At 49.6% G+C, this 22,676-nt stretch overlaps 1 protein-coding gene across 5 annotated transcripts in view; it reads left to right on the forward strand.

The window, feature by feature from the left end:
* The window catches only part of tln2 (talin 2), a 310,927-nt gene that overhangs the window by 122,583 nt on the left and 165,668 nt on the right, over nt 1–22,676 (forward strand). For all 5 annotated transcript variants that reach the window (XM_033014900.1, XM_033014898.1, XM_033014899.1 and 2 more), the window contains 9 exons: nt 6,400–6,542; nt 9,349–9,476; nt 9,874–9,937; nt 10,600–10,704; nt 12,039–12,194; nt 15,677–15,778; nt 18,772–18,848; nt 21,087–21,267; nt 22,058–22,171. In XM_033014900.1, coding sequence (XP_032870791.1) covers nt 6,400–6,542; nt 9,349–9,476; nt 9,874–9,937; nt 10,600–10,704; nt 12,039–12,194; nt 15,677–15,778; nt 18,772–18,848; nt 21,087–21,267; nt 22,058–22,171 — 1,070 coding nt within the window. The remainder of the gene's footprint in view (nt 1–6,399; nt 6,543–9,348; nt 9,477–9,873; nt 9,938–10,599; nt 10,705–12,038; nt 12,195–15,676; nt 15,779–18,771; nt 18,849–21,086; nt 21,268–22,057; nt 22,172–22,676) is intronic.

Consider the following 22,676-nt stretch of genomic DNA (forward strand, 5'->3'; position numbering starts at 1 on the left):
TCAGTGTTGGGCCCATATCCCTGGGTCAGTGTTGGGCCCATATCCCTGGGTCAGTGTTGGGCCCATATCCCTGGGTCAGTGTTGGGCCCATATCCCTGGGTCAGTGTTGGGCTCATATCCCTGGGTCAGTGTTGGGCCCATATCCCTGGGTCAGTGTTGGGCCCATATCCCTGGGTCAGTGTTGGGCCCATATACCTGGGTCAGTGTTGGGCCCATATCCCTGGGTCAGTGTTGGGCCCATATCCCTGGGTCAGTGTTGGGCCCATATCCCTGGGTCAGTGTTGGGCCCATATCCCTGGGTCAGTGTTGGGCCCATATCCCTGGGTCAGTGTTGGGCCCATATCCCTGGGTCAGTGTTCGGCCCCAGCACTACCATGCTCGAATGACCATAAACCAATATCTTTACTCAGGAGGTGGGTGTACGGAACGAGCTCCATACAGAGGAGGTAGTTGAGACAAGGACTGTCACAACTTTTAAGAAACATTTAGACAGGTACATGTACAGGACAGGTTTAGAAGGATATGGGCCCAAAGCAGGCAGGTGGGACTAGTGTAGATGGGGCATGTTGGTTAGTGTGGGCAAGTTGGGCCGAAGGGCCTGTTTCCATGCTGTAAGACTATGACTCCATAAGATAAAATACTCCAATCAGCTTTACCTTTTGGCTGTCTAGAACTGCGCTGTTTTTGGTGATTGAGCTGCATCCTATGTCTGGGTAGAATAGACTCGATGGGCCAAATGGCCTAATTCTGCTACTGTGCCTTATGGTGTGCATGGGAAGAAGATTGCTCAGCCTGTGTGGGTTTAGATTGTGAAGCCAGTGCTGATGTCCTATCTGGGTTTGGGGTTGGCATTAGTAGCCCCACGGCTCTCTGCTGTTGGGGTCGGTTTAGTGGAGGTGACATTCCAGAAGTGGCAGTGCCCACTGCCAGCTTGAGGGAGAGTTTGAGCAAGGCACCATGGGTTGACAGATCATCATTCCCACTTTCCCACAGGAACTGGGATCGCTTCCAGAAGTTGGAACATAGACCGTGCGGGAGATTCCGGGGAGTGTCCCCACATAGACCTTAATTTTTTAGTTTACTTTAGTGTAGAGATACAGCGCGGAAACAGGCCCTTTGACCCACCCAGTCCGTGCCGACCAGCGATCCCCACACATTCGCAACTATCCTACACACACTAGGGACAATTTACATTTATACCAAGCCAATTAACCTACAAACCTGTACGTCTTTGGAGTGTGGGAGGAGATTTCATTGCAAGGATTCATTGGATAGTGAGGAGTGCTGTCAAAGTAGGTAACAGGATAACCAGCTGTAGAAATGGGCAGGGAAATGGCAGATGGGGATTAAACTGAGCTGGTAAAATGGCAACACAAGCAGATAGTGTGGTAAAGATGGCTGATGCTATGTTTGCATTCATTCCATGGGGCATTGACTAGTAGTGTCAGCAAGTGATGATACAGCTTTATAGGACTTTCATGTGTAGTATTGGAGAATGCTCGGTCACTGTGGGAATGAGTGATAGAGTTCTACACACACGCACATATGTGGGCTGGAGGCATTGGGCATTGAGCCGGTCTGGTGATGATACTGTGCTGAGCTCTGCACCCCACTGCTGCCTCTGTACTCACACACAGGGTTAGGGGGCTGTGGGTACAACAGAGAGGGCACTCCAAGACCACGTGGTGGGCTGACGTGTGATTTCAGAGACTCGGGGGTTAACTGGATCGGTACAGAGGCGGTGAGTGTCGTTGGGGTGTGGCTGCGGTCGGTGGAAGGAAGGCAAGAGCAATGCTGGCATTCATTTGAAGAGGACTAGAACATTGAAGCAAGTACGTAATGCTGAGGGGCTGGTCAGGCCACGTTAGGAATATTGTGCACAGTTTTGGGCACCTCATCTGAGGAAGGATGTGCTGGCATTGGAGAGGGAGCAGAGAATGATCCCAGGTATGAGTGGGTTAATGTATGATGAGTGTTTGACGGCACTGGGCCTGTACTCGCTGGAGTTCAGAAGGACGAGGGGAGACCTCATTAAAACTTACCGAATAGTGAAAGGTCTGGATAGAGTGGATGTGGGAGAGTCTAGGATCAGAGGGCACAGCTTCAGGATAAAAGGCCGCACCTTTAGAATGGAGATGAGGCGGAATTTCTTTATTCAGAGAGTGGTGAATCTGTGGATTTCATTGCCACAGACGGCAGCCGAAACATCGAGTAGTATTTTTAAAGCAGAGATTGACATGGTCATGTGTAGGAAGGAACTGCAGATGCTGGTTTAAATCGACGATAGACACAACAAGCTGGAGTAACTCAGCGGGACAGGTAGTATCTCTGGAGAGAAGGAATGGGTGACGTTTCGGGTCTGAAGAAGGGTCTCTGCCCGAAACGTTACCCATCCTTCTCTCCAGACTTGCTGCCTGTCCCACTGAGTTACTCCAGCTTTTTGTGTCTATCTTTGATATGGTCATGATCAGTATGGGTGTCAGGGGTTATGGGGAGAAGGCAGGAGAATGGGATTGAGAGGGACACAGAAACATAGACAATAGGTGCAGGAGTAGGCCATTTGGCCCTTCAAGCCAGCACCGCCATTCAATGTGATCATGGCTGATCATCCCCAATCAGTACCCCGTTCCTGCCTTCTCCCCATATCCCCTGATTCCGCTATTTATAACTCCACCGCCCTCTGAGGCAGAGAATTCCACAGGCTCACCACACCTGTGAGAAAAAGTGTTTCCTCGTCTCCGTTCTAAATATAACCATATAACAATTACAGCACGGAAACAGGCCATCTCGACCCTTATAGTCCGTGCCGAACACATATTTTCCCCTAGTCTCATATACCTGCGCTCAGACCATAACCCTCCATTCCTTTCCCGTCCATATAACTATCCAATTTATTTTTAAATGATAAAAACGAACCTGCCTCCACCACCTTCACTGGAAGCTCATTCCACACAGCCACCACTCTCTGAGTAAAGAAGTTCCCCCTCATGTTACCCCTAAACATCTGTCCCTTAATTCTCAAGTCATGTCCCCTTGTTTGAATCTTCCCTACTCTCAGTGGGAAAAGCTTTCCACGTCAACTCTGTCTATATCTCTCCAAAGAATAAAGCCCTAACTTGTTCAACCTTTCTCTGTAACTTAGTTGCTGAAACCCAGGCAACATTCTAGTAAATCTCCTCTGTACTCTCTCTATTTTGTTGACATCCTTCCTATAATTAGGCGACCAAAATTGTACACCATACTCCAGAATTGGCCTCACCAATGCCTTGTACAATTTTAACATTACATCCCAACTTCTATACTCAATGCTCTGATTTATAAAGGCCAGCACACCAAAAGCTTTCTTTACCACCCTATCTACATGAGATTCCACTTTCAGGGAACTGTGCACAGTTATTCCCAGATCCATCTGTTCACCTGCATTCTTCAATTTCCTACCATTTACCATGTACGCCCTATTTTGATTTGTCCTGCCAAGATGTAGCATCTCACACTTATCAGCATTAAACTCCATCTGCCATATTTCAGCCCACTCTTCCAACTGGCATAAATCACTCTGTAGACTTTGAAAATCTACTTCATTATCCACAACCCCACCTATCTTAGTATCATCTGCATACTTACTAATCCAATTTACCACACCATCATCCAGATCATTGATGTACATGACAAACAACAGAGGACCCAACACAGATCCCTGTGGCACCCCACTAGTCACTGGCCTCCAACCTGACAAACAACCATCCACCATTACTCTCTGGCATCTCCCATTCAGCCACTGTTGAATCCATCTTGCTACTCCACCATTAATACCCAACAATTGAACCTTCTTAACCAACCTTCCGTGAGGAACCTTGTCAAAGGCCTTACTGGTCCATATATACAACATCCACTGCTTTACCCTCAACAATTTCCCGAGTAACTTCTTCAAAAAATTCAAGAAGATTAGTCAAACATGACCTTCCAGGCACAAATCCATGTTGACTGTTCCTAATCAGACCCTGTTTATCCAGATGCTTATATATATTATCTCTAAGTATCCTTTCCATTAATTTGCCCACCATTGACGTCAAACTAGCAGGTCTATAATTGCTAGGTTTACTCTTAGACCCCTTTTTAAACAATGGAACAACATGCGCAGTACACCAATCCTCCGGCACCATTCCCATTTCTAATGACATTTGAAATATTTCTGTCATAGCCCCTGCTATTTCTACACTAACTTCCCTCAATGTCCTAGGGAATATCCTGTCCGGACCTGGAGACTTATCCACTTTTATATTTCTCAAAAGTGTCAGTACTTCCTCTTCTTTGAATCTCATAGTTTCCATAGCTACTCTACTTGTTTCCCTTACCTCACATAATTCAATATCCTTCTCCTTGGTGAATACCGAAGAAAAGAAATTGTTCAATATCTCCCCCATCTCTTTTGGCTCTGCAGATAGCTGTCCACTCTGACTCTCTAATGGACCAATTTTATCCCTCGTTATCCTTTTGCTATTAATATAGCTGTAGAAACCCTTTGGATTTACTTTCACCTTACTTGCCAAAGCAACCTCATATCTGCTTTTAGCTTTTCTAATTTCTTTCTTAAGATTCTTTTTACATTCTTTATACTCCTCAAGCACCTCATTTACTCCATGCTGCCTATAATTATTGTAGACCTCTCTCTTTTTCCGAACCAAGTGTCCAATTTCCCTTGAAAATCATGGGTCTTTCCAATTTTTACTATTTCCTTTCAACCGAACAGGGACATAAAGATTCTGTACTTAAAATTTCACCTTTAAATGTCCTCCATTTCTCTTCCACATCTTTCCCATAAAACAAACTGTCCCAATTTACTCCTTTTAAATCCTTTCGCATCTCCTCAAAGTTAGCCTTTCTCCAATCAAAAATCTCAACCCTAGGTCCAGTTCTGACCCTCTCCATAATTATATTGAAACTAATGGTATTGTGATCACTGGTCCTGAACTGTTCCCCAACGCATACCTCTGCCACCTGACCCGTCTCATTTCCTAACAGGAGGTCCAGCACCGCCCCTTCTCTAGTAGGTACTTCTATGTATTGCTGCAAAAAACTATCCTGCACACATTTTACAAACTCCAACCCATCCAGCCCATTTACAGAATGTGTTTCCCAGTCTATGTGTGGAAAATTGAAATCTCCCACAATCACTACCTTGTGCTTACTACTAATATCTGCAATCTCCTTACATATTTGCTCTTCCAATTCTCGCTCCCCATTTGGCGGTCTATAATACACCCCTATAAGTGTTGCTACCCCTTTCCCATTTCTCAGTTCCACCCAAATAGTCTCCCTAGACGAGCCCTCTAATCTATCCTGCCAAAGCACTGCTGTAATATCTTCCCTGATAAGCAATGCAACACCTCCACCTCTTGCCCCTCCAATTCTATCACACCTGAAGCAACGAAATCCTGGAATATTTAGTTTCCAATCACAGCCCTCCTGCAACCATGTTTCACTGATCGCCACAACATCATACTTCCAGGTGTCAATCCAGGCTCTAAGTTCATCCACCTTTCTTACAATGCTCCTAGCATTAAAATATACACATTTAAGAAACCCACCATCTCTTATTCTCTGTTTATTTTCTTTTTCTTCTCTCTCCCCTACATTTTGGCTCAGAGTGCTACCATTTTCTGCCTCCTGCCTCACACACTGACTGCTAGCTTTCCCAATTTGAGCCCCTCCCCCCAGCCATACTAGTTTAAAGTCTCCCCAGTAGCCTTTGCAAATCTCCCCGCCAGGATATTGGTCCCCCTCGAGTTCAAGTGCAACTCGTCCTTTCTGTACAGGTCGCACCTTCCCCAAAAGAGGTCCCAATGATCCAGAAACTTAAATCCATACCCACTGCACCAGTCCCTCATCCACTCATTTATCCTCCACCTCGCTCCATTCCTACTCTCACTGTCGCGTGGCAAAGGCAGTAATCCTGAGATTGTTACCTTTGCGGTCCTTCTCCTTAACTCTCTACCTAACTCCCTAAATTCTTCTTTCAGGACCTCTTCTCTTTTTATACCTTTCATAATGGCTTTCTCCTTAAACTGTGGCCCCTGGTTCTGGACTCCCCCAACACCGGAAACATATTTCCTGCCTCTAGCGTGTCCAAGCCCTTAACAATCTTATATGTTTCAATGAGATATCCTTTCATCCTTCTAAACTCCGGAGTGTACATGATTAGCCATGATGGAATGGTGGAGCAGACTCGATGGGCCGAATGGCCTGACACTGCCCCGATGTCTAGTGGGGATTTGGGTATACAGTTTCGGTGTGAGCAGACTCGATGGGCCGAATGGCCTGACTCTGCCCCTATGTCTAGTGGGGGTTTGTGTAAACCGTGTCTGTGTGAGCAGAGGCTGATGTTTCTGTCTCTGACAGTGAACTGGTTAGACCACAGTCGTACATTCCGGGAACAAGGTGTCGATGAAAACGAAACGCTGCTGTTACGAAGGAAGTTCTTCTACTCTGACCAGAACGTGGATTCCCGGGACCCCGTGCAGCTCAACCTCCTCTACGTACAGGTAAAGGGTTCGGGGCAGGTGGTGGGGGAACTGTTTGTGTCCACCTGCTTGCCATAGAATGATACAGCAGGGAAACAGACCCTTCGGCCCAACTTGCCCACACAGGCCTACATGTCCCAGCTACACTAGTCCCACCTGCCTGCGTTCACCCCATATCCCTCCAAACCTGTCCTATCCATGTACCTGTCTAACTGTTTTTTAAATGTTGCGATTGTACCTGCCTCAACTACCTCCTCCAGTAATTTGATCCATATGTGTGAAAAAGTTGCCCCTCAAGTTACTATTAGTCTTCCCCCCCTCTCACCTCAAACCTTTGTCCTCTGGTCCTCGATTCCCCTACTCTGGGCAAGTGACTCTGTGCATCTGCCCGATCTATTCCTCTCATGATTTTGTACACCTCTATAAGATCACCCCTCATCCTCCTGCGCTCCATTGAGTAGTCCGAGCCTGCTCAACCTCTCCCTGTAGCTCAGACCCTCGAGTCCGGGCAACATCCTTGTAAATCTTATCTGCGCCCGTCAAATGCAGCACCTGCCCTACAGGAGTGTCCTGGGCTTCCTGTGTGTTGCTGGGGTATTGGATGGTTTGGGTTGGATCCAGTTTCTGGGCCTCTGGACCAAGGTGCCTTGTTGGGGGAAGCAGAACTTCAGTGAATGCCCCAAGTATTGAAATATGAAGGGTGTGGAAACAGATCTGTTTGTTTTGCCCTCATTGCTCGGTGGCCTGCGAGCTGGGACTGTCTACACCGAGTTTACTATAGTTTAGTTTCGAGATTCGGCCCACCGAGTCCTTGCAAACCAGCGATCCCCGTACACTAACACTATCCTATACACGAGGGACAATTTACAATTTTAACATGCCAATTAATGTTCAAACCTGCACGTCTTTGGAGAGGGTGAGGAAACCGGAGCACCTGGAGAAAACCCACGCGGGCCACGGGGAGAATGTTTAAACTCTGTACAGACAGCACCCATAGTCAGGATTGAACCCAGGTCCCAGGCACTGTAAGGCAGCAACTCTACCGCAGGGCCACCATGTCACCCCCTGCTTCTACAGCATCCTCGAGCAGCTCGGTGCAGGTACAGGCTACCCTCTAAGTGAAAGAGTTGCCCCTGAGCTCCCCTCTTATATCCCCCCCCCTCACCTCCATGCCCCACGTGTAAAGGACTTGGTGACCTCTGGCCTGCCCGAGTGGTCATCACACTCTCCCGTCCCCGTCCCCTCAGCCATTTCTGATCGCGACGTAAACTGGTTCAGGGATTTGTGGATTCATGGATCCAGGCGTGTTATGCAGGCGTGCGTGTCTGTGTATTCACAGATACGTGCATGTTATCTGGCGATACATGGATCGATGCGTGTTCTGTGCCGGTTCACGGATCGATGCGTGTTCTCAGATGATTCATGGGGCCATGCATGTTCTAGTTTTATATATAGACTTACATAGTCATAGAGTGATACAGTGTGGAAACAGGCCTATCGGACCAACTTGCCCACACCGGCCAACAATGTCCCAGCTACACTAGTCCCACCTGCCCGTGCTTGTCCTACATCTCTCCAAATCTGTCCTATCCATGTATCTGTCTAACTGCTTCCTAAATGTTAGTATAGTCTCAGCCTCAACTACCTCCTCTGGCAGCTTGTTCCATACACTCACCACCCTTTGTGTAAAAAAGTTACCCCAGATTCCTATTAAATCATTTCCCCTTCATCTTAAACCTATGTCCTCTGGTCCTCGATTCCCCAACTCTGGGCAAGAGACTCTGTGCATCTATCTGATCGATTCCTCTCACGACCTTATACACCTCCTGCGTTCTAAGGAGTAGAGTCCCAGCCTACTCAACCTCTGCCTATAGCTCGCACCCTCTAGTCCTGGCAGCATCATCTTAAATCTTCTCTGTATTGTTTCCAGCTTGACGACATCATCTCTAAAACAGTGCCCAGAACTGAACACAATACTCTAAATGTGGCCTCACCAACGTCTTATACAACTGCAACCTCCCAACTTCTAAACTTAATACTGTGACTGATGAAGGCCAAAGTGCCAAAAGCCTTTTTGACCACCCGATCTACCTGCGAATCAAAATTAATCTATTCAAATATTATATGAAAAAATAATATTTACAAACCAAACCAGTGGTATCACACCTTCCACCATAATACATAAACAGAACATTATCCAAACAACTTGTCAAGGATGCATTCTACCCCCCGCGGTCCCCAGCGGTCCCGGAAATCCCCCAGGGTGCCCGTGGACATAGTGTAGTCCCTCTCTAACACCACCTGGGCGCGGACGTATGCCCGGAAAAGGGGCAGGCAGCCGGCTCGGGCAGAGCCCTCTTCCGCCTAGTGCCGTGACTCGCGGATGGCCAGCTTGGCCAGGCTCAGGAGCAACCCAATCAGGACATCCTCGGCCCTCTCCCCTACGCTCACGGTGTCCGAAGATGAGGATGGTGGATGAGAAGTACAGCCACAAGGCAAGGAGCAGCCCCTTTAGATAATGGAACAGGGCTGCAACCTCACACACTCCATATATACGTGGTACACAGACTCTTCCAGCCCGCAACAGTGGCAGGCGACTGGCGAGTCTGTGAACCACGAGAGAAACAGGTTGCAAGGGACAGCTCGGTGCAATACCCTCCACCCCAGGTCCCCGATGTAGAGGGGGAGAATCCCTGAGTAGAGGGACCACCACCTCGGTTCTCATAGAGCCTGTGGCCGCTCACGGATTGATACGTGTTCTCTGACGATTCACGGGGCCATGCGTGTTGTGTGATGCTTCACGGATCGGTGCGTGTTGTGTGTGCAGGCTCGGGACGACATCCTGAACGGTTCCCACCCAGTGTCGTTCGACAAGGCCTGTGAGTTTGGGGGAATCCAGGCCCACATCCAGTTCGGGGCCCACGTGGAGCACAAGCACAAGGCCGGCTTCCTCGAGTAGGTGCAGCGGGAGGGGGGGGGGGGGGGGGGGGGGGGGGGGAGGGGGCAGGAGGGGAGGCATGGGGGTGGTGGGTGACCATGGGGGAGGGGGATGGGGGGAGGGGGCAACCGAGGGGGAGGGGCAGGGGGTTGGGGCGACCATGGGGGAGAGAGTAGGGGATGGGGGAGGGGAGGGCATGGTGAGCGTGGCGATGGGGGCGACCATGGGGGGGGGGCGTCATAGTGTGAAGCCGGGCTGGTGAGGGCACAGCTGGTGGTGAAGGGGGTGGGACAGGGGTGGGGTCTGTGTGAGAGTATAGGGGCTAGGGTAGAGTTGGGCTGGGGGGAGAGTGGTGTGGTGCCAAGCCTGGGCCCTCGCCGTCTCTAACAAACCCGCTCGCTCGCTGTGTTCCAGCCTGAAGGAGTTCCTGCCCAAGGAATACATCAAGCAGCGCAACGCAGAGAAGAAGATATTCCAGGTACACAAGCTCCCTCACCCCCACACCCTCACACCCCCTCCCCTTCCCCTCCCTCCCTCCCCCTCCCCCCGCTTCCCCCCTCTCCCCCATCCCCCTCCCCCACCCTCCCTCGCCTTCCCCTCCCCCCCCTCCCCCCCCTTTCCCCTCTCCCCTCCCCCTCCCCCCCCCTCCCCCCCCCCCCCTCTCTCCCTCCCCCCCCACTCCCATGTGCGTGAGTGAGCTCTCACTGTCCTCCCCACATCCCTGTGGCTCGGGTCAGATTGATTCAGGAAGGTGTTCACTGATCTGTTGGCTGCCTCTCCACCGCAGCCTCTGGCCAATTCTCGCCCTGTCCGCTGATCCGTGCCACCTCCACTCTGCCCCACACCTCCTCTGGCAGCTCACTGCACGAGGGTCAGGCACCCCCTGACCCCCTCTCACTCCTCCACCATTCCCCCTCGAAACCCCTCTGACTTCCATCCTGACTTTGGAAGAATTGGTGATGTTTTGGATTGTAACCCTTCCTCAGTCTGAAGAAGGGTCCCTATCCGAAACGCCACCAACCCATTCTCTCCAGAGATGCTGCCTGACCCGCTGAGTTACTCCAGCACTGTGTGTCTGTCTTTGATGGTTCTTTGTGGGAACGAGGGAATGAAGTTTTACAATTTGGTTTCTTCCGTCAGGATCACAAAAACTGCGGGGAGATGACGGAGATTGAAGCCAAAGTGAAGTACGTGAAGTTGGCCCGTTCACTGCGGACCTATGGGGTCTCCTTCTTCCTGGTCAAGGTAGGGGTTCTCCTGGGGGGATGGTGTCCGGTATTGGCGATTGTTCGCTATAACTGAGTAATGGATTATAATGGATAATGGGGGTCGGGGAGGGGGGTCGGGGAGGGGGGGGTCGGGGAGGGGGGGTCGGGGAGGGGGGGTCGGGGAGGGGGTGGGTTGAGGATGGGGGGTTCGAGGAGGGGGGGGTTCGGGGAGGGGAGGTTCGGGGACGGGGGGTCGGGGAGGGGGTGGGTTGAGGAGGGGAGGTTCGAGGGGGGGTTCGGGGAGGGGAGGTTCGGGGAGGGGGGGTTCGGAGAGGGGGTGGGTTGAGGATGGGGGGTCGAGGAAGGGGAGTCGGGGAGGGGGGGTCGGGGAGGGGGTGGGTTGAGGATGGGGGGTTCGAGGGGGGGGTTCGGGGAGGGGGGGTCGGGGAGGGGAGGTTCGGGGAGGGGGGTTCGGGGGGGGGGGGGGTAGTCGGGGGGCATCGGCAGCCTACCCTGCCGGTGGAGGTCAGTAGGTGTGTCCACTATGACTGAAGTCCATGATAAAGAGGTCGGCAACAAGGAGGGTTGACTGTATATCCATCCCTCGTGTCTACATTCAGTGACTGTGTTCCCCCACACAGGGAAGAGGCACTGACTGTGAGCGGTGAGATGTCCCGCTCTGCTGAGACATTCTGGGTCAGGTGCCCTTTCTGAAACTCGGTTCCCTGTTTAGTTTAGGAAGGAACTGCAGATGCTGTTTTAAACCGAAGATAGACTCAAAATGCTGGAGTTACTGGAGTAACAGGCAGCATCTGACGTTTTGGGTCGAGACCTTTCTTCAGACTTTGTCTGAAGTCATCCGTTCCTTCTTACCAGAGATGCTGCCTGTCCAGCTGTGTGTATCCATGTTTAGTTTAGAGATACAACGCGGACATTATCCATTCTGCCCACCGGGTCTGTGCCGACCAGCGATCCCCAGACATAAACACTATCCTACACACACTAGAGACAATTTACAATTATACCAGGCAAATAAATCTACAAACCTGCACGTGTTTGGAGTGTGGGAGGAAACTGGAGATCCCGGAGAAAACCCACGCGGTCACAGGGAGAACGTACAAACTCTATCCAGACAGCACCCGTAGTCAGGATGGAAACCGGGACACTGGCGCTGTGAGGCAGCAACTCTACTGCTGTGCCACCGTGCCACCCGCGGATGGTTGCTGTGAACCCCAGTAGTATCCGGCATCCTCCCAGTGGCTACATCAATGCAGTGGGAGGGTGGATTGTGAGGGAGGGCTTTGGCCAGTTGAGTGTTGCAATGGACATTTACACAGGCAGATTCTAACGTGACCCGTGTTTGATTCTCAGGAGAAGATGAAGGGGAAGAATAAGTTGGTGCCTCGGCTACTGGGCATCACCAAAGACTCTGTGTTGCGAGTGGATGAAAGGACCAAGGATGTGATGCAGGAATGGCCGCTCACCACGGTCAAACGCTGGGCTGCATCGCCAAAGAGCTTCACTCTGGTAAGTCATAGAGTCATAGAGGGATACAGTGTGGAAACAGGCCCTTCGGCCCAACTTGCCCACACCGGCCAACATGCCCCAGCTACACTAGTCCCACGCCTGCATTTGGTCCATATCCCTCCAAACATGTCCCATCCATGTACCTGTCTAACTGTTTCTTAAATGTTGGGATAGTCCCAGCCTCAACGACCTCCTCTGGCAGCTCGTTCCATACACCCACCGCCCATTGTGTGAAAAAGTTACCCCTCAGATTACTATGTTTAGGAAAGAAATGCAGATGCTGGAAAAATCGAAGGTAGACAAAAAACTCAGCGGGCGAGGCAGAATCTATGGAGCGAAGGAATAGGTTACCTATTCCTTCACTCCATAGATGCTGCCTCACCCGCTGAATTTCTCCAGCATTTTGTCTACATCAGATTCCTATTAAATCTTTTCCCCTTGAACCTATGTCCTCTGGGCCTCGATTCCCCCACTCTGGGCACAGACTCTGTGCATCTACCCAATCTATTCCTCTCATGATTTACACCTCTTTAAAATCATCCCTCTTCCTCCTGCACTCCAAGGAACAGAGACCCATCCTACTCAACCTCTCCCTGTAGCTCACACCCTCTAGTCCTGGCGACATCCTCGCAAATCTTCTCTGAACCTTTCAAGCTTGACAACATCTTTCCTATAACATGGTGCCCAGAACTGAACACAATACTCTAAATGTGGCCTCACCAACGTCTTATACAACTGCAGCATGAGTGATAATCGGTGATAAGTTCATAGGAGCAGAATTAGGCCATTCGGCCCATTAAATCTTCTCCGCTATTCAATCATGGCTGATCTATCTTTCCCTCTCAATCCCATTCTCCTGCCTTCTCACCATAACCTCTGACACACGTACTAATCAAAAATCTATCTATATCTGCCTTAAAAATATACAATGACTTAGCCTCCACAGCCTACTGTAGCGAAGAATTCCACAGATTCACCACCCTCTGACTAAAGATCACTGTAAAGCGGAGGATATCGATTCCGGCTTTGAGAGTCTTGGACTTGCAGAGATATTGGCGAGGAGCAGATATTTGTGGCCAAACTTCACCGCGTCACGGAGCTCTGGGTGGGCGGTCTTCAGTAGTTTGGACAGGCACATGGATATGCAGGGCTATAGATCATGGCTGATCTATCTCTGACACTCAACCCCTCTCCTGCCTTCTCCCCATAACTGATCAACAATACACAAAACCTGCTTCAGTTGCGGTTGCAAAAACACCAACTTGTGGAGGAACTGTTTGGGTCAAGCAGCATCTATGGAGGCAGTGAGATACTGTGGGTTGCACCTCGTGTCGGGATGGAGAGTGTAGAAGGGGAGAGGGAGGGGTGAGATGGGAGCTGGCCGGTGAGAGGTGAAGCCATTTGGGGTAGGGGGTGATCGGTAGATGGGAGGACTGGTGAGTGGAGGCGGATAAGAAGAAGAGAAGACATGTGGAGCCGAGGGGAGAGAGGGGAGGGGAGGGTAGGGGAGATACAGAGGCTGCCAGCTGATAAGTGGAGCCAGGTCAGGGAGAGATGGAGCCAGATGGGGTAGTTGAGTTGAGTCGAGTGCAGCGTAGGTTCACGAGGTTAATTCCCGGGATGGCGGGACTAACGCTAACCCTAAAGAATGGAGCAGCTGGGCTTGTATACACTGGAGTTTAGGAGAATGAGAGGAGATCTTATTGAAACATATAAGATTATTAAGGGATTGGACACACTAGAGGCAGGAAACATGTTCCCGATGTTGGGGGAGTCCAGAACATGGGGCCACAGTTTAAGAACAAGGGGTAAACCATTTAGAACGGAGATGAGGAACAATTTTTTTAACCCAGGGAGTTGTGAATCTGTGGAATTCTCTGCCTCAGAGGAGGCCAATTCTCTGGATGCTTTCAAGAGACAGTTAGATACTATTAAAGATAGCGGAATCAGGGGATATGGGGAGAAGGCAGGAACGGGGTACTGATTGGGGATGACCAGCCATGATCACAGTGAATGGCGGTGCTGGCTCGAAGGGCCGAATGGCCTACTCCTGCACCTATTGTCTATTGTCATCATTACCAGCATGGTGATGTAGAGGTACAATGACAACTTGCGTGTAGCAGCATCACAGACACACATACTCCCACAACACACTAAACATATTACACATCAATTATTTGACAGTAACAAAGAAAAAGGCACCACACAATGTCCTTTGATACACCTGGCAGGCCCAGGGATTTTATTCACCTTTATGCACTTTAAGATTCCTATTGAATCTTTCCCACTGCATTCCCCTATACCCTCTTGTCCTCGATTCCCCTACTCTGGGCAAGAGACTGTGGGGAAGTGTTTCAAGTGTGATGTTCTAGGTGGTTAAATACATTGGTGAAGTTTCCGTGTTCTGTTATGTCTCTCAGTTGGAGTGGTGGGGAGGGGCGGGTATGGGCTTGGGACAATCAATGTTTAGTCCACTGGTCTAGACTGGACAAATGTTTGATCCAATCTTTGACCTTCAGTCAGGTGGGCGGCATGATGGCCCAACTGGTCCAGCTACTGACTCACAACACCAGAGACCCAGGTTTGAACCTGACCCTGGGTGTTGTCTGTGTGGAGTTTGCATGTTCTCCCTATGACCATGTGGGTTTTGCTCCGGTTTCCTCCCTCATCCCAAAGATGAATTGCCATGAGTGTGAAGGGAGTGGATGGGAAAGTGGGAGAACATGGAACCCGTGTGAAGGGGTGATTGAAGGTCGGTGTGGACTTGGTGGACCAAAGGTGTGTAGGAATGAACACCAGGTGCTGAAGGTAGACACAAGATGCTGGAGTAACACAGCGGGACAACCAACATCTCTGGAGCGAATCAATGGATGACATTTCAGGTTGAGGTCTGAAGAAGGGTCTCGACCCGAAACAACACCCATCCATTCTCTCCAGAGATGCTACCTGTCCCGCTGAGTTAAGGGGCTGTCCCACTGTACAAGCTAATTCAAGAGTTCTCTCGAGTTTCCCCAGATTCGAACTCGGAGATTTACGGTAACAGCCGCTCGTAGGTACTCGGGGCTCTCGTGGACATTTCTCAACATGTTGAAAAATCTACACGAGTCTTCGCGAGCTTACCGCGTTTCCTGAGTACCTGCCGTTAGCATTACGAGCCGCTAAGATACGTCCCGAGCGCCGACGTACCCGCTACGTACATTCTACGTGCTTCCCACGAGTTTGATTTTTTTTTAAAACTCGGGAGAGCTCTTGAATTAGCTCGTACAGTGGGACAGGCCCTTAACTCTCGCATTCTGTGCCAGCCAGCTTGGTGTTACGGTGTGCTATGGCCAGTGTGGGCGTGGGCAGGTACCGGCAGCCGGTAATGACAGCTGGTAATGGCATCCTGCATGCTGGTGACTGTCCAGGCCAGGTTACAGCCCGCACGTACTGACTGACCACACTGCCTGCTACCATTCTCTCTGCTCTCTGTTGCACCCTAGGACTTTGGAGAGTACCAGGAGAGCTACTACTCAGTGCAGACAACAGAGGGGGAGCAGATCTCCCAGCTCATCGCCGGATACATCGACATCATCCTCAAAAAGGTCAGTGAACGGAAGGAGTCATCGAAGCACCGGTGAGCAGAATAAACGGACAACTCTGGTGCAGGAAGTAATTGCAGGTGCTGATCTACACACACAGAAAGCGGCAGTAACTCAGCGGGACAGGCAGCACCTCTGGAGAGAAGGAAGCGGTGATGTTTCAGGCCTTCCGTCTGTGATGGAGGGTCGAGACCCGAAATATCACCTATGCATGTTCTCCAGAGAGTTATTCCAGTCTATTTGTGTCTATCAATGGAGTCCATGGCTAGAGGGGTCTCGCCCTTCAGCAACTCCCCCCCATCGATGATGCCCCCCCCCCCTCCCCCCCCCGACTCATGGTAACTGCCGGAGCCCTTATTCTGTGCTGATTACATTGGACAATGAGCCAGTGTGAGCACGTTCTAATACTAGTAGGAGGCAAAATGTGAAGAAACCTGTGGGAATCTGCGACATGGCCTCCACTGAGGGTCCGGGCTGCTGTCTCATTAACACCAGTACCGGCCTGGACAGGTACTCTCCCAGCTCTGACCTGGGATTCCAAGTTTGTTCTAGACGTGGACTCCGATACGTCAGCAAGACCAAGCACAGACTAGGCGATCATTTCACCGAACACCTTCACTCAGTCTGCCTCGGCCTACCTGATCTCCCAGTTGCCAAACACTTCAACTCCCCTTCCCGCTCCCACACTGACCTTTCTGTCCTGGGCCTCCTCCACTGTCAGAGTGGGGCCCAGCACAAATTGGAGGAACAGAACCTCATATTTCACTTGGGTAGCTTACACCCCAGCAGTATGAACATTGACTTCTCTAACTTCAACTAACCCTTGCATTCCCTCTCGCTCCATCCCTCCCCCACTCTAGTCATCGTATGAGTTTCACCCTCGCCCTGTTGACCTCCTCTGTCTGTATAACTCCATATCACCTACCCCACAGGCAACAATGGACCATTGTGGGCTCTACATTTCTTTGATTTTCATTTCTTTTTGCTTAACATCCATTAATTTATCCAGGATGCTGTCTATATCTCACATTCCCCTCTCCCCTGTCTCTCAGTCTGAAGAAGGGTTCCGACCCGAAATGTCACCTTTGTTTTCTCCAGTGATGCTGCCTGGCCCTCTGAGTACTCCATCATTGTGTGTCTTTATCAGCGACGGCTTGACTGCCCTCAGTGGATAATTGAAAGCTCAGCCTTGGTGTTCTTTAGAAGCAGGTTCCGTTTGTGAAATCATAGGTGGAGAGGATTTGATGCCTGTGAATGTCTCTCGTGCAATGAACACAGCAATTCCACAGGTCTCACACTGTGTTTCAGTTTAGTTTATTGTCACGTGTACCGAGGTACAGTGAAAAGCTTTTGTTGCGTGCTATCCACTCACTGGAAAGACTATACATGATTACAATCGAGCCGTCCACACTGCACAGATACATGATGAGGGGAATAACGGGATAACGTTTAGTCCAATCAGAGATATGTAGGAAGGAACTGCAGACGCTGGTTTAAACCAAAGATAGACACAAAAAGCTGCAGTAAGTCAGCGGCCCATGCAGCATCTCTGGCGAAAAGGAATGGGTGACGTTTCGGGTCGAAATCTTTCTTCAGGGGCTAAATCAAAGATAGTCCGAGGATCTCCGGTGAGGTACATAGTGGCTGAGGATTGCTCGCTGCGAACTGCTGTAACTTGTAACAAAGTGAGTACTCAGAGTGAGTCCATGGATCTGTCAGACACACAGCCCATTGTGGTCTAACATTGGAGGAAATTAAATCATGAAGTGACTGGAGACAGTAGATGAAGTCACTCTGTTTCAGTGGGTCAGAGGTCGGGAATAAGGGGACATTGTTGTAAAGGTTAAATGTCAGAGGTTTAGCTCAGATACCCGAGCTACTTTTACACAGAGCCATACATTGTGGAAACAGGCCCTTCAGACCAACTTGCCCACACCGACCAACATGTCCCAGCTACACTAGTCACACCTGCCTGTGTTTGGCCCATATCCCTCTAAACCTCTCCTATCCGTGTGCCAGTCTAATTGTTTCTTGAACATTGCTGTAGTCCCAGCCTCAACTACCTCCTCTGACAGCTTGTTCCATACACCCACCCCACTTTGTGTGAAAAAATTACCCCTCCGATTCCTATTAAATCTATCCCCCTTCGCCTTAAACCTATGTCCTCTACCCGATCTATTCCTCTCATGATTTTGTACAACTCGAAAAGGTCACTCCTCATCCTTCAGGTGTAGAATCTTAGTCTGCTCAACCTCTCGCAAGAGCTCACACCCTCAAGTCCTGGCGATATCCTTGTAAATCTTCTCTGAACCCTTTCCAGCTTGACGACATCTTTCCTATAACATCTTATAACGTCTTATACAGCACCGTTGATGCAGTGGGACTGTGCACACACAGCTCGAGCCACGGGACAGCAGTAAACCTAAGCCATCCCTCTGAACCAGAGAGGACCTCAGGTCAGATGAGGGAGGTGGCTGAAGAGAGACGCAGAAACACTGCCATGGCGGGTAGAGCTACTGCCTCATAGCACCAGGAATCCTGGTTCTATCCTGACCTCAGTTGCTGTCTGTATGCAGTTTGCACCTTCTCCCTGTGACCACATCGTTTCTTTCAGTCAAGAGAGAGTTAGATTTAGCTCTTGGGGCTAACGGAATCAAGGGATATAGGGAGAAAGCAGGAACAGGATACTGATTCTGGATGATCAGCCATGATCATATTGAATGGCTCGAAGGGCTGAATGGCCTACTCCTGTACTTATTTTTCTACTTCTATGTTTCTGAACAGGGCAGGTGCATGGGAGTGTTGGGGATAAACCAAGGAGGGATTGTGCCAGAGGGCAGCGGCCAGCATTGTCTCATCTCACTGTGATGTGATGGTAACACAGCCTTGGGCCTAACACAGTCACACAGTGAGAGGCAGCAGCATCCTCTGGCCCGGTGTCCTGCTTCCATGCCCCTGCTGATTTGCTCAATCCTGTTTTTCTTTCTGTTCTGCAGAAACAAAGTAAAGACCGATTTGGGCTGGAAGGAGACGAAGAGTCTACAATGTTGGAAGAATCCGTCTCTCCAAAAAAGTAATAGTTCAGAAATACTAAGCTGATGGCGTGTGTGAGGGAGTGTGTTCATACCACTAGGCGCGGGATCTCATCCAGCCCATTCAGCAGGGCTGGACCCACTCATCGCAATGGCTTCAATGGCATCCTTCCATTTAGTCATGAGGCCATTCGGCCCATCAACTCCATGCCAGCTTGCAGGTGAATTCCAGCAACCCATATGGGATTTTAGAGCTGGCATGGACTCGTTGGATTGAACGGCCTCCCTATATATGAGTAAAATAAAGAGATAATGCCTGGTTGCCCTGTTACTCATTGAAGGATGTGGGGTGGGGAGGGAATCTGTCATTGGTGGGGACACAGAACATGGAACAGGAACAGGTCCTTCAACCCACAATGTTTGTGTTGAAAATGATGCCTAGTTAAACTGATCTCATCTGCCTGTACATGATCCCTATCCCTCTATTCCCTGCACGTCTATGTGCCTGTATAAAAGCCTCTTAAATGCCACCATCGTATCTGCTTCCACCACCACCCCTGGCATTGCGTTCCAGCCTCCACCAGTATTCTGTGTAAAAAAACTTGCCCCACACATCTCCAATAAACTTTCCCCCTCTCACCTTATAGCCCTGCCCTCTAGTGGTGGGCATTTCACTCTCAACCCAATCTATGCCTGTTATCATTTTTATAAACTTCCTTTAAGCCTCCCCTCAACCTCCAATATTCCAGAGAAAACAATCCAAGTCTATTCACCCTCTCCCTGTAGCTGAATCCCTCTAATGCAGGCACCCTCTCCAAAGCACCCACATCCTTCCAGTAATGGGGCGACCAGAACTGTATGCAATACTCCAAATGTGGCCTAACCAAAGTCCCATGGAGCTGCATCCTGACTTGCTGACTTATATTCAATGCCCCAGCAATGAAGGCAAGCATACCATATGCTTCCTTTACCACCCTATCTGCTTGTGCTGCCACCTTCAGTGTCTATGTACCAGGACTCTGACATTCTCTGCCCAGCAATGCTGTTACGGGTCTTGCCATCACCTGTATACTACCCCTTACATTCAACCTGCCAAAGTGCATCAACTCACATTTACTCGGATTAAAGTTGAATCTAAACTAGATTAAAGGACATATTGCCCATTCGTGGGGACATATTCCTCTTTGTCTTGAGAGTAAAGACTTATAACGCTTTGGCACGGTGGTGCAGCGGTAGAGTTGCTGCCACACAGCGCCAAAGACCCGGGTTCGATCCCGACTATGGGGGCTTTCTGTACGGAGTTTGTACATTCTCCCCGTGACCGCGTGGGTTTCTCCGAGATCTTTGGTTTCCTCCCACACTCCAAGGACGTACAGATTTGTAGGTTAGTTGGCTTGGTATAAAATGTATAATTGTGCATAGTGTGTGTAGGATAGTGTTAATGTGTGGGGATCACTGGTCGAAGCGGACTCAGTGGGACTGCTTCCGTGCTGTATCTCTAAACTAAACTAAAATTCTCAGTGTAACCACAAAATAGTGGGTAAAATAGGAATAGGTTGATGCTAGCAGTCTACGAGCAACAAAGGAATAGGTTGATGCTAGCAGTGTATGAGTAACAGGAATAGGTTGATGCTAGCAGTGTATGAGTAACAGAGGAATAGGTTGATGCTAGCAGTGTATGAGTAACAGGAATAGGTTGATGCTAGCAGTGTATGAGTAACAGGAATAGGTTGATGCTAGCAGTGTACGAGTAACGAAGGACTAGGTTGATGCTAGAAGTGTACGAGTAACGAAGGTATAGGTTGATGCTAGCAGTGTATGAGTAACAGGAATAGGTTGATGCTAGCAGTGTATGAGTAACGAAGGAATAGGTTGATGCTAACAGTGTATGAGTAACAGGAATAGGTTGATGCTAGCAGTGTATGAGTAACAGGAATAGGTTGATGCTAGCAGTGTATGAGTAACAGAAATAGGTTGATGCTAGAAGTGTACGAGTAACGAAGGAATAGGTTGATGCTAACAGTGTATGAGTAACAGGAATAGGTTGATGCTAGAAGTGTACGAGTAACAAAGGCATAGGTTGATGCTAGAAGTGTATGAGTAACAAAGGAATAGGTTGATGCTAGAAGTGTATGAGTAACAAAGGAATAGGTTGATGCTAGCAGATGACCCCTGCTGTGCACGAGTAACAATGATCCCAAAGTCCCACAATGATTGTTCTTCAGGTGAGGGCCATACACACCAGGGTAACTCATCGTGCCGTTCCCCCTGCTCCACAGATCGACCATTCTACAGCAGCAGTTCAATAAGACGGGCAAGATCGAGCACGCATCCGTGGCGCTGCCAGCGGTGATGAGGCCCGGCGCGGGGGGGCCAGAGAACTTCAACATGGGCACCATGCCCGCCCCACAGCAGCAGATCCTAAGCGGGCAGATGCACCGGGGCCACATGCCCCCACTGGTAGGATCCGCACTCGGGCAGCATTCAGTTTGAGTTTGAGTCTATTGTTACAGTGAAGACCTTCTCTCATCTCGCTGCACTCAATCCATTTCCCTCCATATGCTTTTAGAGTCATAGATGTTTGGTTTAAGTCAGTATGTTGTCACGTGTACCGAGGTACAGTGAAAAGCTTTTGTTGCGTGCTAACCAGTCAGCGGAGAGATAATACATGATTATAATTGGCCATCCACAGTGTACAGATACTGGATAAATGAAATAACGTTTAGCGCAAGATAAAGCCAGTCAAGCCTGATCATAAATATTCTGAGGGTCTCCAGTGAGGTAGATAGTAGCTCACGGCTGCTTTCTGGTTGTGTCGGATGGTCTTTTGGTTCTGGGAGTCGGAGAAAGGACAAATCTGAGAGAAGTTTAAGGAGATCGTAGTTAATATTGGTGAAGGAGTCGCGATTTAAAAGAGAGGAGTGATTGTAATGTGTGATTGCAGGTCCACGCCCGTGACCCGCACTCAGGGAACCGCTTGGGATGGGGGCCATCTTGGATCATCTGTCCAAATGTAAAGCCGTTACTTCCAGTGTGTTGTTGGGTGTGGTCAGCAGCCGAGGGTTCGTGGCAGACTATGTGTAGAACAACTGGGCAACTGTGCCCTTTCCCCTTTTGGATTTAATTTACATTAACTTACTTGTCATTTGTAGAGTTATTTAACCATTGGTTCATGCATAATTTAAGTTGTTTAATGCATACTTTATGACAACTATTCTAACCGGCTTTGTTAATTTGCTCTGATTGATAGACGTCGGCACAGCAAGCTTTAATGGGAACCATTAACTCCAGCATGCAAGCGGTGCAACAAGCCCAGTCTGACCTCACTGAGATAGACAGCTTGCCCCCGCTGGGACAGGACATGGTGAGTCTCATTCCTCAATCATTTAATAGCATTATTCTCACATAGGTACAGTGTTTTGTTTTGCATACAACATTTGGGGAGACACGGTGGCGCAGCGGTAGAGTTGCTGCCTTACAGCGTCGGAGACCCGGGTTCGATCCCGACTACGGGTGCTGTCTGTGTGGAGTTTGTACGTTCTCCCCGTGACTACGTGGGTTTTCTCCTAGATCTTTGGTTTCCGCCCACACTCCAAAGACGTACAGGTTTGTTGGTTAATTGGCTTGGTAGAAATGAAAAAAATGTCCCTAGTGTGTGTAGGATAGTGTTAGTGTGCGGGGATCGCTGGTCGGCGCGAACCTGGTGGGCCGAAGGGCCTGTTTCTGCGCTGTATCTCTAAACTAAACTGAAGTAAACCCAGTAAAATCGTACAGCAGACCTCACCGAGGCAGTAGCCAAGAGTCGCCATGTTCTGGTGTCAACAAAGTTACAAATGTTCATCGGATAGTCCTATCTATACCATGCCTGC

This window comes from Amblyraja radiata, chromosome X (assembly GCF_010909765.2).
Source record: "Amblyraja radiata isolate CabotCenter1 chromosome X, sAmbRad1.1.pri, whole genome shotgun sequence".
Taxonomy (NCBI): Eukaryota; Metazoa; Chordata; class Chondrichthyes; order Rajiformes; family Rajidae; genus Amblyraja; species Amblyraja radiata.